The sequence below is a fragment of the Coregonus clupeaformis genome, chromosome 40, assembly GCF_020615455.1.
Source record: "Coregonus clupeaformis isolate EN_2021a chromosome 40, ASM2061545v1, whole genome shotgun sequence".
NCBI classification, from domain to species: domain Eukaryota; kingdom Metazoa; phylum Chordata; class Actinopteri; order Salmoniformes; family Salmonidae; genus Coregonus; species Coregonus clupeaformis.
Genome location: NC_059231.1, coordinates 25,276,157 through 25,295,669, shown reverse-complemented (window position 1 = coordinate 25,295,669; position 19,513 = coordinate 25,276,157). Strand labels below are relative to the sequence as shown.

General features: G+C 41.7%; 1 protein-coding gene across 1 annotated transcript in view; it reads left to right on the top strand.

The window, feature by feature from the left end:
• LOC121571622 (ankyrin repeat domain-containing protein 10) overlaps positions 1-12,033 on the top strand; it is a 32,068-nt gene extending 20,035 nt beyond the window's left edge. Inside the window, exons 4-5 of the mRNA XM_041883193.2 lie at positions 5,339-5,613; positions 8,555-12,033. Of these exons, the coding sequence (XP_041739127.1) occupies positions 5,339-5,613; positions 8,555-8,856 (577 nt within the window). The 3' untranslated portion in view covers positions 8,857-12,033. The remainder of the gene's footprint in view (positions 1-5,338; positions 5,614-8,554) is intronic.
• Positions 12,034-19,513: the final 7,480 nt, after the last annotated feature.

Here is a 19,513-nt window from a genome sequence, read left to right as displayed (position 1 = left end):
TATCTACCTATGCATCCAGATCTTTAACTTTATTCTTATACAGATCATTGATTGTAATAACGTAATTAGGATTTTTAAAACTATTTATTATTTAAGTGTATGGGAACGTGGTTCTACTGGTAATTAATAATATAATATAATTCTAATACATTTTAGCTATTGTTTTTACATTTTCAGTCCTTTAACTTATTGGACTAAGTTCTCTAGTTCTTTAAAACCAGTGAAAACTGATGGGTTAGGCCTATATTATAATATTTAGTGTTACTTGTGGTTGTGTGGGTTATAACCTGTCACATTGATACTTTGGGGTGAATGCTATCCTATCAGTTACTTCAGCATCTGCTAACACACAATTAGCAAACATTTTGTGTATGATTGTTCAACCAAAAGTCACTATCGTACTTGTTTTTGGAATGTTATTTCCATGATTCCATGATCCCATGTGCTCTAATTTTCTTCCCAATGTTTTTTCCCACATTGTAATCAAGAACACTTTTGCAGTTTGTTCTAAGAAAAAGAGAGAAGAGAAGCAACCTTAAAAGGATCTTAGTCAGTGTAATTTGATCCATAATAAATGATAGTCAAGTTCAAGGAGGTGGAGTTGCTAGCTATCCTTTTTCTCTTTTTAATCATTCTACTTTAAATGGATAGTTTGGGATTTGGGCAATGAGGCCTTTTATCTACTGCCCCAGAGTCAGGTGAACTCGTTGATACCATTTTATGTCTCTGTGTGCATTTTGAAGGAAGCGCTAGCTGTTCCCGTAGACTTCCAGTCATTACTCTAACGCTAGTTAGCATTGGCTCGTGAAACTACATCTTAATTGCCAAAATCCTGAACTATCCCTTTAATGAAATAACTGGTCTTTGTCAGAGTGACAGCAGGGGGCGGGTCCAGGCCTTGGGTGGAATGGGATTGGATAGTAAAGTTAGAGGGGTTAGACTGTAAACTGTTCTTTCTTAACAAAGTGGGACAGGATTGGGGATTATTGTTGGGATTATTTCTCAACTCAGACCTTTTTAGTGCCTGATTTATTTATTTCCTAAGAGCCAATCCTTTCATCAGTAGCTCATTTATTTGGGTCATAGTTCAGATATAACTAGACCGGAAGATGGATTTCTAACTGTATATGTTTATAATACACATTACATATGCATAGTATTATTACATTGTTTGGTTGATCATAAACTACAGTATATCCTGTTTCTCCCTTCAACAAATTCACTTAGTGTTGGGTTGAAGTGTTACCTGATTACCAATACAATAATAGGCTATTTCTCAGAAGCCAGAACAGAATACTTTGGTGTCATGTTCTTTGTGCATATCATGTTCCCCACACTGGTTGTATCAGATTCTCTGGCACCATGAATGATTGTTACTCCTCTTAGTGAGACCCGTCAGTCTACATGCTCACAACCAACATTTTATATAAACAAAGCTGTTGCTTGAAGGTGGGATCTCTTGGAAGCGTTAATTTTTGTTTTTTCAAATTGTCAGAATGGGGGGAATGGGATATGTATGCAAGTTAATCATGTGTGATTTTTATTTTAATTCAACAGAAGAACGTGATCTCAAGCACGTTATTTACAGTGCATTTTGATTTGATTTATTGTTTGACTTTGTATATGTTAAGATAGTTCTAGGGATTGTAAGAAAGACCAAGCACTGAGTTTATGAATGAGTGAACAACAGTATCTAAACTGAAGAGTATATATTGCTTCATGGATGTCACTGGGTTGCTACACCTTTCACTTTATGCACATTTATAACTCATATTTGTATATCCATATTATGGCTCACAATAGTTTTTAAGCACTGAGAATGATCCTACGCTCGTCCGGCCCGCTCATTAGGCAGGATTAGGCGGCTGGCAATTGCGGCAGATTGACGAGGGAGGCATTTTCTGAGCTAAACTGACCAAGACGCAACTCCAACAACAACACATAAAACCTCACATAATTCTGCCCAAAAACAATGACAATTTCTCTCAACCAGTGGCATATAGGCTTTTTAGGTGAGTGCAGATGCCGCCCTGTGATAAGCAGTGCCCACTTTGTCAAAGGCAGGGGCGCAAGATATTTTGCTTGTCCATTCCCAGCTCGCCTCTCCAGGGTGCTCTTGGAGAGACTCATCGCTGCGGCACTCCATCAACGTTCCGTCAAAAAAATAATCTAACATAAATCATGTAGCAGATATAGGACATGTTAGAAAGAGTATGTGGCCTTTTCTGTAGATAAAATGTATGACAATGTAATGAGACGGACACTTTTTACATCATGCAGGTTTCTCTGATCAAATAAAAAACGCGCTGTCATGTTAACAAAAAATCCTAAAAACAGGACGGGTCAAAGTAAAATGGACAATATTTAATGGACAATCACAACTGTTGTCCAGGAGTTTCACCCCGTTGTCATGATCAGTGGTTTCAAGTTTGTATCTGTCAATGTTTGACAAGCTGGTTATAGCGAAAAAGAAAATACTTCTGTATTTCCCGCTGTGTAAACACATTGCAAATAGGCTCACGATAACTCCTGATGAAGTTGGATAGCTGATATTCAGAGCTTAAATTGCCCAATTGATTAGTCACAGCAATTATGACTAATAAAGCCTATGCAATGGCCTGTTTTACAAGTGGTGGGCCTTCCACATGGATGGGCATTCATAAAATGCCATTGTGGCTGACATGGTAGGCTACTCCCCAATAAGCATGAGCCAACGTCTTTTTTTTGGGTCCTGTCCGATCCGTCTTTTTTTGGTGTTTTACAAGTGGTACGCTTACCACATAGATGGCCGTTCATAAACTTCAATTTCAGGCAAAACTGTAGGCTACACCTCAGTAAGCACGGACCGACACTGATGCCTTTTTTTGGTGCTATATGGACCGGCCTTGATTTCCACATCCACGGACATTGGTTTTTGGTCCGGACCAAATCTGAACTTATCATAGACGTCTATGTTTGGTTCAGATTTCGTCCGGTCTGGACCAGCCTTGATTTGGCCCAAACATAGACGTCTATAAATTACATATTTTCAACTTTCATTCAGAACCGAAAATTAACCTGATTTCAACATTGGGAAAATACACCTTTTCAACGTCCTAGAAAATATGTATTTTAAACATATGGAAAATACGTATTTTCACCTTTCATTCAGAACCTAAATTGAACCCAACATCAACGTCTGCAAAGTATGGATTTTACACGTCTTTTCAATCCTACAACCCCTTACAGCAACACTGCAGTAGCAGATTATTTTTGCCTAGTGCATCATTGCAATCTATAAGAGGCAGAGACTGCCCACAGAAGGTCAAGTGTTCGCCTTTTCTCATGTCCAAATAAAAGTTCAATCGACATGGGGGACCTGCCTCGAATGCCCTCTTCCCCTTACAAAGACCTGGTTGTTCGCCTTGGAAAATTATTTTGACACGGAATCCAATGGTGTTTAGCCTCGGAACAACAAGTGCAGAATTGTTCTGCCGTTAACCAGCGGAAATGTTTGGCAATTGGCATCCAAACAATCAAGCTTTCGGGCCTCTGTTTGCTTAGAATATTTTTCGAGACACTTCCTGGAAATTAATTTAACCATTTCCATGGCAGTGCAGACCTCCATCCTCACAAGGGAATCTTTTTGGTCTGCTACAGCACATGCCAGGACAGGAACAGTGACCAGGCAATTCTCTACCTGGTGTCTGTTTTTGTTTGTTTATGACCTACTTAGAAGCAGGTCTCTTTGGTTTGGCCTTGTCTTATAGCTTTAGATGGTCAATTTGTCTTAGTACCCAGGTTAGAGTACTCCTATCTTTTTAGACCCATTTGCTTTGATGCTCACTTATCCCTTTTACTTTTTTGCCCAACTGATTTTAGAAGTCCAGACACAGAAAACAGCTCAAACACTGATGCTCAAACACTGACGCTCTGAATTGTTACCCACCCAGTGACATCCTTGCCTTATGGCTAGCATATCTATAAGCTATTATGGAAATCATGATCAGAAATATTGGAATGGTAACTATGCTCACTGCATTGCTGTTTGCTCATTCATAAAGTCCTACTGTAGGTTTATTACAGGTTTATAGTTGCAACAGGAAATGACTAAACAGACTGTCTGTTATGCACACGCCTGAATCTGAGACCAAATCAACCATAGGTCTTTTTGGTGTCTGTTGTGATACCAACATGATTGGTTGTGTTGTTTCTTAACCTTATTGGGTCCTTCTGATTGGATGCCGGCTGCTTTCACATTATGATATGTCTGTTTTCAATCTTTTTCTCCCTCTTAAATAGTGAGTGGTACTGTACTGCTCCAACATATTGAGTCTCATTTTTGCTTTTCTATCCTGGAAGAAAGAACATATTTTGTCATCCCTGTTCCTTGAAGATTACTCTGCTGGATCTCTCTTTTCCAGTCTGTTCATCTCTTATGCTTTTCCATTTCCAATCCTTGTCCTCTTCTTTCGGTCTCTTGTTCCGTCTGCATCAAATCATGGACATCATTGGTGTACTGAAAAAAAGACCTAGCTTCCTCTGTGACCGATGAAGAGTTGGAGGACCCTGAAGCCTGTCTTGTGGACTGCCTTTGGACCATATAAGCAGAACATCGATCCTGTGTTGCCAGTCTCTTCTACTCACATTAGCAAGACATTTTACTATTATTCAGCTTTTTTAGACACTTTGTTCACTTCATACACTCATATTTATTCTCTCACATACATGCACATACATTTTCTGCAAGGTAGACGTTTACCATGATTTTGATACTGTTCTCTACCTGCAAGTTTTCAGAACACCACCTTGTATAACTTTTCCTCTTTTTGACTATTATATATTATTGTTTTTGAGGTCACCGTCAATCAGAATGAACTTGTCCATTATCTCCAAGGACGTGTATTTCTTCTGCTCAATGTTTTGAATCTTTGAAATGTAACAACATTTCTGGGATGTGGGAATGACTTTGGTCTCCAGATTCAGGCATTTTTCAAATGTGTGCATATTGATAGTTATTTATCATGTTCTCTTGCAGTGGACATCTCTACATTTCATTTAAAAAAAGAGATGTAACATTTATTTGTATTTCAAGATGTATTTAATTTCAGGGAAAGAATATCTAAAAGGATCAGTCGTCATCTCTCTCTCAAAGAGATGATGGTAGTGAAGATGTGCGAGGTTAGGGTAATAGAGGCAGTCAGGGATTTTTGTGTGTTTGTTTGTGACTGTGTGCATTTGAGTGCCTGTGTGTGTGTTTGTACAGTATGTATGTGAGATTACGTGTGTGTGTGGGTGTGTTATCCCTGGCTATGGCAGGGCGTAGGTTTCTCTAACGCTCTCTTCTCTTATTGCGCAGTATGAGGAACGCTAGTGGGCTGTCCGCCGCTGACCTGGCCCATGCCCAGGGGTTCCGCGAGTGTGCCGAGATGCTCTCCAATGCGCAGAACCTGCAGTGGAACCAGAACCTGACCCAGACCCATCTTAACGGCTTCTGTCTGAACGGTACCACCCAGAATGGAGGCCACTCCCACCCTCTCATCCAAGGGCGGAGCCTCCTTAACGGGGCACCCAATAGAAAGAGATCGTTTGATAACATGGAAACCAATCAAATCAAGAAGGCCAGAACTGACGGTAGATTTTTGCATTTTTAAAACTCTATAAAAATAACTTCAACTTGCGAGGGATTATTAACGTTTTCCAGTTACTTTTTTATGAGCAAGAGTTTTAGGGTGACTAATCTTTCCTGACTAGGGTTGCAAAGAAAACTGGTAATTTACCAAAGTTACCGGCATCTTCTGTAATCTATGATTACTTTGGTAATTTATAATTTTTAAAAATGTATTAATATATAGTATTCCTTTTTTTATACACTGCTCAAAAAAATAAACACAATGACAAAACAACACAATGTAACTCCAAGTCAATCACACTTCTGTGAAATCAAACTGTCCACTTAGGAAGCAACACTGATTTGACAATACATTTCACATGCTGTTGTGCAAATGGAATAGACAACAGGTGGAAATTATAGGCAATTGGCAAGACACCCCCAATAAAGGAGTGGTTCTGCAGGTGGTGACCACAGACCACTTCTCAGTTCCTATGCTTCCTGGCTGATGTTTTGGTCACTTTTGAATGCTGGCGGTGCTTTCACTCTAGTGGTAGCATGAGACAGAGTCTACAACCCACACAAGTGGCTCAGGTAGTGCAGCTCATCCAGGATGGCACATCAATGCGAGCTGTGGCAAGAAGGTTTGCTGTGTCTGTCAGCGTGGTGTCCAGAGCATGGAGGCGCTACCAGGAGACAGGCCAGTACATCTGGAGACGTGGAGGAGGCCGTAGGAGGGCAACAACCCAGCAGCAGGACCGCTACCTCCGCCTTTGTGCAAGGAGGAGCAGGAGGAGCACTGCCAGAGCCCTGCAAAATGACCTCCAGCAGGCCACAAATGTGCATGTGTCTGCTCAAACGGTCAGAAACAGACTCCATGAGGGTGGTATGAGGGCCCGACGCCACAGGTGGGGGGTTGTGCTTACAGCCCAACACCGTGCAGGACGTTTGGCATTTGCCAGAGAACACCAAGACTGGCAAATTCGCCACTGGCGCCCTGTGCTCTTCACAGATGAAAGCAGGTTCACACTGAGCACATGTGACAGACGTGACAGAGTCTGGAGACGCCATGGAGAACGTTCTGCTGCCTGCAACATCCTCCAGCATGACCGGTTTGGCGGTGGGTCAGTCATGGTGTGGGGTGGCATTTCTTTGGGGGGGCCGCACAGCCCTCCATGTGCTCGCTAGAGGTGCCCTGACTGACATTAGGTACCGAGATGAGATCCTCAGACCCCTTGTGAGACCATATGCTGGTGCGGTTGGCCCTGGGTTCCTCCTAATGCAAGACAATGCTAGACCTCATGTGGCTGGAGTGTGTCAGCAGTTCCTGCAAGAGGAAGGCATTGATGCTATGGACTGGCCCGCCCATTCCCCAGACCTGAATCCAATTGAGCACATCTGGGACATGTCTCGCTCCATCCACCAACGCCACGTTGCACCACAGACTGTCCAGGAGTTGGCGGATGCTTTAGTCCAGGTCTGGGAGGAGATCCCTCAGGAGACCATCCGCCACCTCATCAAAAGCATGCCCAGGCGTTGTAGGGAGGTCATACAGGCACGTGGAGGCCACACACACTACTGAGCCTCATTTTGACTTGTTTTAAGGACATTACATCAAAGTTGGATCAGCCTGTAGTGTGGTTTTCCACTTTAATTTTGAGTGTGACTCCAAATCCAGACCTCCATGGGTTGATAAATTTGATTTCCATTGATAATTTTTGTGTGATTTTGTTGTCAGCACATTCAACTATGTAAAGAAAAAAGTATTTCATAAGATTATTTCATTCATTCAGATCTAGGATGTGTTATTTTAGTGTTCCCTTTATTTTTTGAGCAGTGTATATGTGTCCATATTGTCCATGAGTTTCTAGTGGATAGACCATTATGGTTCCAGAGAAAATAGTTTAGGCTAATTAATGAAGAAAGCATTTAATCAACAATGGCATTATTTTCAATTAACTCTGCAACTCTTGACTTTTTTCACAACCAGTTTGGTGCCAAAACGTTTACAACAAAGACGTATTGACATAGTAAGATAAGTGTGTAAAATATATATTAAGGATATTTCATGCTGAAGCCCTCATATTTAACACCAATGGTATTCACTAAGTTGATGGTTTATATTTAGGATAATGTTTACAGCTTTATCATTCACTTTTTATTTGAAAATCATCTTGTTTTATTATTTTGTATATTTTCGAGGGCCAGAGATAATTACAGACACCTGTGATAATCTGAAGTACCCAAAAAAAAGGGCACTAGATGTCATCTGATCAAATAAAAAAAAAACACCTTAAGTTACCAAAATGTTGCTAGTTTACTGGTAAACTTCAAAAGTTTCCAGTAGTATTGCCTCCATTTGCAGCCCTATTCCTGACTGAATTTTCACCTTACCTAATAATGTGTGATAAAGCATCAAGTGTCATAAAACCTTTTTAAGATTCTAAAATCCTGTTGTAAAACCATGATTAACCTGGCCTGGCCTATTGAGAAACTGGTAGAATACATTGTTGTTCGCTGAATTGTGCAGCATTAGAACAAGCAGTATGAGGAAGAAGGGGGTGGGAGGGGGACTTACCTTTGCTGTTTGCCAGGCCTCTGATGTTGACATTTAAAAGCATCTGCTTGTTTTATTGGACTTCTGCAAACTGTGGAGCAGAGTTTTGAGCGGTTGCCAGGAAGTTGATACAGGCTGTAGGGAATCAGGAAATGGGGCAGTGGCCGATTTATTGCTGAATGATAAAGCCTAAAATTGGACTTTGTACTCGCTGAGTAAGGTTGATTTTATTCTAGCATGCTAAATACCAGTGTCTCCCCTTATGCCCAGACAGCCTGTGCATGCTGGAATGGCCTCTTTGGGACTGTAGAGTATTCTGACCAGTATGTCATTGTATTCTTATTTAGTCGTATTCTAGATGGTAGCCCAACACGCTCATCCACTACTCTCTCCACTGCTCTAACTAGGTATGGGCCTGCCGCTGGGGATGCTGAATGTGAATGGGTCGGTCTGCGGCGTCGGAGAGTTCCTGATGGAGAGCATACACCAGGAGAGCATGGAGTCAGCGCCGCCGGCAGTGAGCTCAGGTGGGCCAGGACCCTTGGCGTTTGAGATGAATGGGTCTGCGCCAGTTCCAGGCCTGCTGGACCAGGAGCAGGACCAGGGAGGAGTGGAGGTGTCCACCCCGGCCCCTAAGGAACTGGAGATCTTCACTGTGGCCTCCATGCAGATCCCCTGTCGCTGCACTAACTCCTATGCCTACCTGTAGAGGCCTTTAGAGTGCGTGTGTTGAGTGTTGACCCTCCTAGTGGTTGTATCTTGGTAGAATGTCCATCAGGCCCCCTCTGGCCATGTTCTCTCACTGATGGCATTATTTTTAGTGCAATTGTTGGGTTTTTGGCATGATAATTATGTATTTCCGGTTCTAGAAATAAGGGCGTAAATAGTTAATTTATTGTATTCTACATACATGTTATGAAATACATTGCCTTTCTACCATACTTAATTGATAGAGAAACATTCGTTTTATGTTTTGTTGTTATACCAGTATCTTTGAATGATCCACAAAAATCTTGTTAAATAATCTTGTCTTTTTGGCAAAGCCCCTTAGGATGAGTGAATTCTGTTTTGCACAATTATCCCTCCACCGCCCTACATTGCCCAATTGTAACTGTAATAACGTTGTAAAATTATAATCTACATTCCTTTGATGTAGAAACGCCCACACCTTGAGAACAACGTACTAAAACCAGCCTCACTTGGTTTAAGGAGAAGATTAGGGAGAAGACGGAGAAGATTAGGGAGGTTAAACTTAGGTTAGTTCAAATCCTAGAGGCTGCACTGAAGTTTCCCTCTGCATCATGAATATGCAATGACAGAATTCTGACCTTTATGAAGTTAGACCAGTGGTTCCCAACCGTTTTTTAACCGTGACACACCTTGATGGGATATAAAATTCTGCGGCACACCTAACATTTCCCTATTAATTGATTTAGTGGTAATGACCTCTTCTCTTATCTGATCCATACAGCAAATCAAGTGTTTTTTATAGATTTAAATAGGGTTTATTTGAAATATTTTCATAGTTTTAATAATTCCTTACTCTCATGATGGTTAATTAGTGTGTACTAAAGTTCTTCACGGATCCACCTGTATGCGAATACACAAGACCAGATCCGGGACCCAATCTGGTCCGGATCCACAATTCTAAATAATGTCAAGGGTTTGGGTCAGATCTGATATGATTGTCACTGGCCTTGGGTATGTGTAATTTTAACTGACTTGTCTGCTAGGACCCACATAGAACCGAACACCACTGCTGCAGTAGAGAGCGAGAGAGAGAGAGAAATTGTATAATTTATGCTGCTGCTCTTTGTTTTTCACGAGAGTGGCGCATTTAGCTTGTTGGTCAAACATAAGAGCCAATTTATGCTTGATCCGAAAATGTAGTCGAGGCAGCGTATGGATGGTGTGACGCAATTGCGGAGCCTCCAGAGGCACGCAAAGGCCAAATTGAGCCTTGAACCGCATCGCCTTATGCCTCTCAAATGTGGAGGGTTCCGTATAAGCTCCGCATTGACTTGATTGGTTGACTGTAGGTGAGGGCGGGAGATCCTGTATAAACACAAACCGACTTCCTTGTCAACTTCCTCCACAACTGCTCGGTGAAGTGCAAGAAGTATGAATGCCCTGACTTCTGCAGAGGCTATATTCACGGTAAATGCTGCATGGCCAATGCAGACGTCGGAATGACCATGAAGCGCCTTTCAGTCATAAAAGCGGAAATAGGCTACATTCATAGAGCGTCACCTCTCTACCTCCTCGCGCTTTATCAGCTCCGGTTAATAAAGTAGCTTAAAAATGTACTTTTCTGCTGCTTCACTCGGACCGGGTCTGGATCCGATCAGGTCTAGACGGAACAGGTCTAGTTGTCCTCGGGTCTGTTCGGAACGGGTCTCTATATATTTGTATTTTATTTATGCATATCGGGTCCGGATGGGAAACCCCAGGTCCATTTCAGAACGGGTCCAACCATTTTTGAAGGTCTCTAGCCCTTTAAGAGCGTCCCCGAATCTGCACCAGAAAGAAAAAAAATACAGCTCTCGTAAAATAGGTCATTCGTTTTAACAGTTTGGGCTACAAACAAGCGGTTTTCTGCATCGTAAAGGTGCAACCACATACACAAAGTCATGATCTGTTTGTTTCTATGGCACAAGCTGTGGTATAGCTAAACTCAGAGCCATATATTAAGAATTAAATTACTCCGGCTAAGCTTAATCAGACTTTCCTGTTTTAATGGTTTTCACAGACTAAGTAAAATGATACAAATTATCTGACCGACACTGTCTAGTGCGCCCGAGTCAAAATTCCATGTGCATTCTACAGGTCACGTTTATAAGTGAGTGTTAAACATCGGTTGGGAACCACTGAGTTAGACATCCATTTGATGTCTTTACTGAGTACTGCATTTAGTGGTAGCATTGTTGTTGCACCACTTTGGCCAATAACGGGATAAAGACAGAATTTGTCCATCTCATGTCAGAATGAAGAGACTACTAGAGAATGTTCCTGCCCTTACCAGAGTAAAAATAAGGGAACGCATATTTTGTTTTATTAGTTTGTTTAATTCCCCCCCTGAGATAATCTACCTTTTTGGCCATTTCTGGTGACTCCTCTGTCTCATAGCTATAAAGCTTTTTAAATTTATTTTTTATACAAGAACTCCCTTGTTATGCCAAAGCATATATTTACATGAATGTATAAAGTACATAAACCTTTACTGTGCAGCTTTTCTGTATTATGTGAGCTTTTAGGTATTTCCAAGGTGTGCTATATGACCTGACCCTGTCCTATTAGCTAGCAGACTGGAGACTTTGGTTTGGTGAGCCCCTCCTAGTGCCCTCACCTTCTCTCATTCTACTTTTCTAGGAGAGGACTTTGTAGCTTTTCTGTATAGCCTATCTAGGCCTATTGTGTCTGGTGTTGAAAATGATGTGAGTTTATTTTGACCGTTTTTCTAAGTTTCTGCAGCTTTATTTGGCTTGTTTTGTTGTATTATAATGTAGTATTGCTTTGCTAACTGCAGTAATGACAAAATGTAGATGCTGAATTGTTGAACTATGACAAATGAGTGTGATTAGTAGTGCTACAATTTTTATGAAGCAAGGCAAAGCTACTCTTGCCTAAGGCAATGTTTTTTTAGAGAGAAATTAATCTTCGTAAATGTATTGTTAACAAACTTAAAATCCCCCCTTGCATATATCTGCTTCATGCATGAAGGACAATTATTCTGTCAAACAATCAGCCCTGCAGTACTATTGTCTGTACAGAATCACAAATGTTAATGAGTAGGTAGTGTTTATTGATGCAAATTAGAGCTTCTAATGCTCAGTGCTGAGTAGTTTTGTATACTTTAAACTCATTAAATTGTCATTATTTTGAATAACATGATGGTGGGCTATGATTTTTGTCTTATTTTTATTTGTTTTGCATGATAAATAATCTCTACAATCGTCTGTAAAAACACTGAGAAGCAATATTATTTTATATTTTCTATAGTTACCCTGAATAACTGAGTAGTTTGGTGCCCTCTAGTGATATTGAGGAGGCTGTGCAGCCCCTCAATTGTGGTGTCTCATTTCTAAGGATTATGCTGTCATTTGGATTGTCCTGTTTTGGCGGTATGGCTGAACCAATCGGAGCCGGGAAGGGGGTGTAACTAGGGCAGTGCCGACTCAGCGTTTGTGTGTCAATGTAACCAGGAAGAGGACAGTCATGTGACACACTGCAAGGGTCAAAGATGACAAGATTATGAGGTTTTCTGGAACCTATTTGGCAACCTTTTAATCAAACTCTTCTGTGTAGATGTAGTCACGAGGTTTTACGTTTTTGAAATGTTCATCTCCATCGGGAATAGTTGTGCAAAGCAAAATCAATTCTTACATCTTTGCTTATTGCTGTGAGCAGGAAGTTCTGGCCCCGTACTGGCAAAACCAGCATTGAAATGAATTTGACCAGGTGTCCCATTTCCCGAATGGCAGGTGACCCTCTAGCAGCAGGTTTAGGGTGTGAGGGGACCCCGTCGAGCGGCTCTACGATCGCCCCCGCTGACAACGTCCACCACCACCACGTCTACAGGGATACAGCGGAGCACATGGTTGCCACTGGTAACGCAGGCAGCCAGGTGGAACAGCAGACGTCGGTGAAGGCAGAGCAGCAGTACAGCCATTAGCAGTATAACCATGCCCTGTTCAGCACCATGCTCCTCTACCACGGCTCCTAAGGAGGTGGAAGGCCGTCCCTCGGGTTGCCTGTCATTTATGCTTGACATAAACAAGCATTCATACGCCTTAAAACCGTGAAGTGAGTGGTTGCTTTTTCACATGGTCATTGTGATTTTTATTTTTTTTTAATGTAAAGGACAGGCCCATCCCTCTTCTAAAGGGGGTGGTTAGTTTTTAGTTTATGGATATGAAATGTTCTGTAAAACAGTAACTTGTTTTTGTGATACAGTTTTGTGATGTGAAAAGTTGATTTTGAGTGATTAAAGAAAAAGCTACAGTAAATGCATATAATGCATTATCTTTTCATTTTCAAGTTAAAGTTTATACATTTGTTTTTTAAACTCTTTGTGCTTAGTCATCCTGTAATTAATTAGTAATGTACTGTTATTTTACCAATTGATCTAGTTCTGGGGCCAAAACTAGCCTGAATGTAAATGAAAGTTTTTTATGTTATGTCAGAAGTAATTTTTTTTCTGAGTAATTAAATAATGCCTCAACCTCTGTCTTGATGGAGTCAGGTTTTTTGTTATGTCATCCTCATTCAGCTGTATCCTGATGAGAATTAAATATGAGATCACCTTAAAAGCACATCGGGATGCGATTCTTCGAATTGTCAGAAAATGTGACTGCTCCTTCCTACACTAATGGATGGGGAACAATACAGTATGCTATGAAATTGGAATACAGGACTTTTGTCTTGAACTACTATCTTGTATCCTTTACACATCATATAAAGCTTGAATATTTGAAGATATACACTGAGTATACCAAATACTAGGAACACTTTCCTAATATTGAGTTGCACCCGCTTTTGCCCTCAGAACAGCCTAAATTCGTCAGGGCATGGACTCTTCAATGTGTCAAGAGTTACACAGGAATGCTGGCCCATGTTGACGCCAATGCTTCCTATAGTTGTGTCAAGTTGGCTGGATCTCCTTTGGGTGGTGGACCATTCTTGATATACACGGGAAACTGTTGAGCGTGTTCAGCAGTGTTGCAGTTCTTGACACAAACTGGTGCGCCTGGCACCTACTACCATACTCCGTTCCAATGCACTTACATTTTTTGTCTTGCCCATTCACCCTCAGAATGGCACACCTACACAATCCATGTCTCAGTTGAAGTTTTAAAAATCCTTCTTTAACCTGTTTCCTCCCCTTCATCTACACTGATTGAAGTGGATTTAACAAGTGACCTCAATAAGGGATCATAGCGTTTACCTGGTCAGTCTGTCATGGAAAGAGCATGTGTTCTTAATGTTTTGTGCACTCAGTGTATTTCCTCCCATAGTTTACCCAATAAGTAAACTGAAATTCCAGTTCCAATTTTCCACATTGGGAATTAACTTTTTGTATTGAGTGAACTGAACCCTACCCTGGGTGCTCTGCACTCTAAAAAGAAAAGGTTCCTGGAGTATCCTTTAGGGGTTCTTCAAATTGAAACTGGGGGGACCCCTATAAAAACCCCTTTTAATGGATCCTCGATTAACCGTTTGAATAACCTTTTGGGGTTAATTTTTGAACTACCCCCCCCCCCCCCCATTATTATTATTATTATTATTAATAATATGCATAACAATTACAACAATAACACTATTTTAGTTGTCAGTGTTTATTATGATTTTAGTGGCAAAGCAGGATAAAAAAATCCAAAGGTAAACTCCCAGCAGAGCCCAAGTCCAATGGATATATCCTCTGGCGTGTTGATGTTCTCCGTATCCATAGCCAGAATGATTTTGCAGTGCATGGTGATCGAACAGGGTGTAGGGAGGGTGAAGTCTGTGAATCCAAAAAATTGTAATTATGCAGATGATTAACAAAACATTCACATTTTACATTTACATTTTAGTCATTTAGCAGACGCTCTTATCCAGAGCAACTTACAGTTAGTGAGTGCATACATTTTTTTTCTCCATACATGACAGTTTTCATACCTTGGTTTTTGTGGTAAATGTGAATGAAAAAAAATGTTTTGATAATGGTTTTCATACACATACCTTGTCCATAACATAGAGGCCTATGGGATATTCAATGAAGAGGTAAGGGAGGAGGATGGTAAATGTGATCTGCATAACATACCAATACCAATTGATATACCTTTGTATGCCTCCTTGTCTGTATACCTGCAGACACAGACACACAAGAGGGCAGTTCAGTCATCTGCACCCAATACAGCTAGCCTTCAACATATTATTAAAGCCTACATATTCATACCTCTTTGTTGGTTGATATCCATAGAATTTTGTAAATGTTCTGTTTTAGAAAGATTTGAACAAATATGAAAGATACATGGTATCATCATAAAACAATATCAATTTAGAACACACAAGGGGCTAACCTTAACTGAAAAATGTAAAAGTCTCAATTTAAGGTAAGTGCCTGCACCTGCTGTCCTTTCCTTTCAAATTCAAATCCAAATGTTTCAGTTGGGCAGTTAGGTTCATGCAAGAACCCTCACCAACTAAGACAAGAACTTTGAGGATCTTAGAAGAACCCTGGTTGAACCCCTAATTTTTAGATTGTGGGGCCTCTGTTGGATTGCACATGTCATAACCCATTTGTTAAATTGTGGTTTTGAGTTGTACTCAATGCACCAATAATTACTGCAATAAGTCGGTGTTTTGCATAATTAGTGTTATTCAACGCCATACGACCACCCAGGAGCCTGGCAACGGCATAGGCCCGTGCAGTGGAAGGGAACGCCTCAGACAATGGATTCACGCTCTGTCCCCGTGCGGTCCTATGCCTGTGGTTGGGGACCATGCCCACTCCACAGTCCACACACAGATTAGATGGACACAAACAATAGGACCTTGGTTGGGCACTGGCATAATTCTCTGTTCAGAACTTAGAATCACACACCACAGGTGAGAATTGCATGTATTTATTTAAATTTTAACAGGGAGTCCCATTGACATCAAGGTCTCTTTTGCAAGGGAGCCCTGCATCTTACAATTACGCAACAAATTACACAGGAAATGCACCAGAAAGTAAAAATAGGGAATACATAAATAAAACGCACTCAAAAAACAATCACATTCTTCAGCAGAGGTCCTCAATCAACACTGAAATGCCTGAAAGGCACCGATACATCCATTTGTAGGGAACTCTGAAGATTGTTCCATGCAACATGTAAAGTGTTGGTCCCATGTTTCAGGAGCTGAAACAAAAGATCCCTGAAATGTTCCATACGCACAAAAATATTATTTCTCTCAAATGTTATGCACACATTTTTTACATCCCTGTTAGTGAGCATTTCTCCTTTGCCAAGATAATCCATCCACCTGACAGGTGTGGCATTTCAAGAAGCTGATTAAACAGCATGATCATTAAACCAGGTGCATCTTGTGCTGTGGACAATAAAAGGCCACTCTAAAATGTGCAATTTAGGCACAAGACAATGCCACAGATGTCTCAAGTTTTGAGGGAGTGTGCAATTGGCATGCTGACTGAAGGAATATCCACCATAGCTGCTGCCAGATAATTTAATGTTAATTTCTCTACCATTTTAGAGAATTTGGCAGTACGTCCAACTGGTCTCACAACCGCAGACCACGTGTAACCACGCCAGCCCAGGACCTCCACGTCCGGCTTCTTCACCTGCGGATCGTCTGAGATCAGCCACCTGGACAGCTGATAAAACTGGGTTTGCACAACCGAAGAATTTCTGCACAAACAGTCAGAAACTGTCTCAGTGATGCTCATCTGCGTGCTTGTCGTCCTCACCAGGGTCTTGACCTGACTGCAGTTCGGCGTTGTGCCCGACTTCAGTGGGCAAATGCTCACCTTCGATGGCCACTGGCACACTGGAGATGTCACCCATTGAGCATGTTTGGGATGCTCTGGATCATCATGTACGACAGTGTGTTCCAATTCCCGCCAATATCCAACAACTTCGCACAGTCATTGAAGTGGAGTGGGACAACATTCCACAGGCCACAATCAACAGCCTGATCAACTCTATGTGAAGGATATGTGTCACGCTGCATGAGGCAAATGGTGGTCACAACAGATACTGACTGATTTTCTGATCCACGCCACTACCTACCAGTCATGTGAAATCCATAGATTATGGCCTAATTAATGAATTTTGGGGGCAACTTTCAGTGCCAAGAACCCTAAGGTTCTTCGAAGAACTTTGAGGATCTTAGAAGAACCCTTGTTGAACCCCTAATTTTTAGAGTGTAGAGCTGGCCGCCCGGCCAAACTGAGCAATCGGGGGAGAAGGGCCTTGGTCAGGGAGGTGACCAAGAACCTGATGGTCACTCTGACAGAGCTCCAGAGTTCCTCTGTGGAGATGGGAGAACCTTTCAGAAGGACAACCATCTCTGCAGCACTCCACCAATCAGGCCTTTATGGTAGAGTGGCCAGACGGAAGCCACTCCTCAGTAAAAGGCACATGAAAGCCCGCTTGGAGTTTGCCAAAAGGCACCTAAAGGACAGACCATGAGAAACAAGATTCTATGGTCTGATGAAACCAAGATTGAACTCTTTAGCCTGAATGCCAAGCGTCACGTCCGGAGGAAACCTGGCACCATCCCTACGGTGAAGCATGGTGGTGGCAGCATCATGCTGTGGGGATGTTTTTCAGATGCAGGGACTGGGAGACTAGTCAGCATCGAGGGAAAGATGAACGGAGGAAAGTACAGAGCAGTGGCGGCTCCTGAAAAAATTCTCAGGGGGGGCAATTTTTCTGATGATTTAGGTGACCTACACACATTTTAAAAAAGATATGTCCAGCAACAACATGAAGACAGGGGCAGCATATAAGTCAATACCAGAAGCATTTATTGACTGATCTCAAAAGTGTTGGCTTACCAGGGTTGGTGGAGCCCTCAGTTTCATCTTTGCCTCGCAAAGCTAACTCAAACACTCCGCAAAACTTCACACACTGGATTAGCCAGCTGAGGATGTGGCGGTTCTTGCTAATGTCGTAGTAAATATATTTGTTATAGTGAATATGGAATATGATATGTTGAGTAAAATGTTGTGCTAAGATCTATTTAGGTCAGGAGCTGGTTATACAGTGGGGAAAAAAAGTATTTAGTCAGCCACCAATTGTGCAAGTTCTCCCACTTAAAAAGATGAGAGAGGCCTGTAATTTTCATCATAGGTACACGTCAACTATGACAGACAAATTGAGGAAAAAAAATCCAGAAAATCCCATTGTAGGATTTTTAATGAATTTATTTGCAAATTATGGTGGAAAATAAGTATTTGGTCACCTACAAACAAGCAAGATTTCTGGCTCTCACAGACCTGTAACTTCTTCTTTCAGAGGCTCCTCTGTCCTCCACTCGTTACCTGTATTAATGGCACCTGTTTGAACTTGTTATCAGTATAAAATACACCTGTCCACAACCTCAAACAGTCACACTCCAAACTTCACAATGGCCAAGACCAAAGAGCTGTCAAAGGACACCAAAAACAAAATTGTAGACCTGCACCAGGCTGGGAAGACTGAATCTGCAATAGGTAAGCAGCTTGGTTTGAAGAAATCAACTGTGGGAGCAATTATTAGGAAATGGAAGACATACAAGACCACTGATAATCTCCCTCGATCTGGGGCTCCACGCAAGATCTCACCCCGTGGGGTCAAAATGATCACAAGAACGGTGAGCAAAAATCCCAGAACCACACGGGGGGACCTAGTGAATGACCTGCAGAGAGCTGGGACCAAAGTAACAAAGCCAACCATCAGTAACACACTACGCCGCCAGGGATTCAAATCCTGCAGTGCGAGACGTGTCCCCCTGCTTAAGCCAGTACATGTCCATGCCCGTCTGAAGTGCATTTGGATGATCCAGAAGAGGATTGGGAGAATGTCATATGGTCAGATGAAACCAAAATAGAACTTTTTGGTAAAAACTCAACTCGTCGTGTTTGGAGGACAAAGAATGCTGAGTTGCATCCAAAGAACACCATACCTACTGTGAAGCATGGGGTTGGAAACATCATGCTTTGGGGCTGTTTTTCTGCAAAGGGACCAGGACGACTGATCCGTGTAAAGGAAAGAATGAATGGGGCCATGTATCGTGAGATTTTGAGTGAAACCCTCCTTCCATCAGCAAGGGCATTGAAGATGAAACGTGGCTGGGTCTTTCAGCATGACAATGATCCCAAACACACCACCCGGGCAACGAAGGAGTGGCTTCGTAAGAAGCATTTCAAGGTCCTGGAGTGGCCTTGCCAGTCTCCAGATCTCAACCCCATAGAAAATCTTTGGAGGGGAGTTGAAAGTCTGTGTTGCCCAGCGACAGCCCCAAAACATCACTGCTCTAGAGGAGATCTGCATGGAGGAATGGGCCAAAATACCAGCAACAGTGTGTGAAAACCTTGTGAAGACTTACAGAAAAGGTTTGACCTGTGTCATTGCCAACAAAGGGTATATAACAAAGTATTGAGAAACTTTTGTTATTGACCAAATACTTATTTTCCACCATCATATGCCAATAAATTCATTAAAAATCCTACAATGTGATTTTCTGGAATTTATTTTCTCATTTTGTCTGTCATAGTTGACGTGTACCTATGATGAAAATTACAGGCCTCTCTCATCTTTTTAAGTGGGAGAACTTGCACAATTGGTGGCTGACTAAATACTTTTTTCCCCCACTGTAAGTTCTGTTCCTATCCAATAACA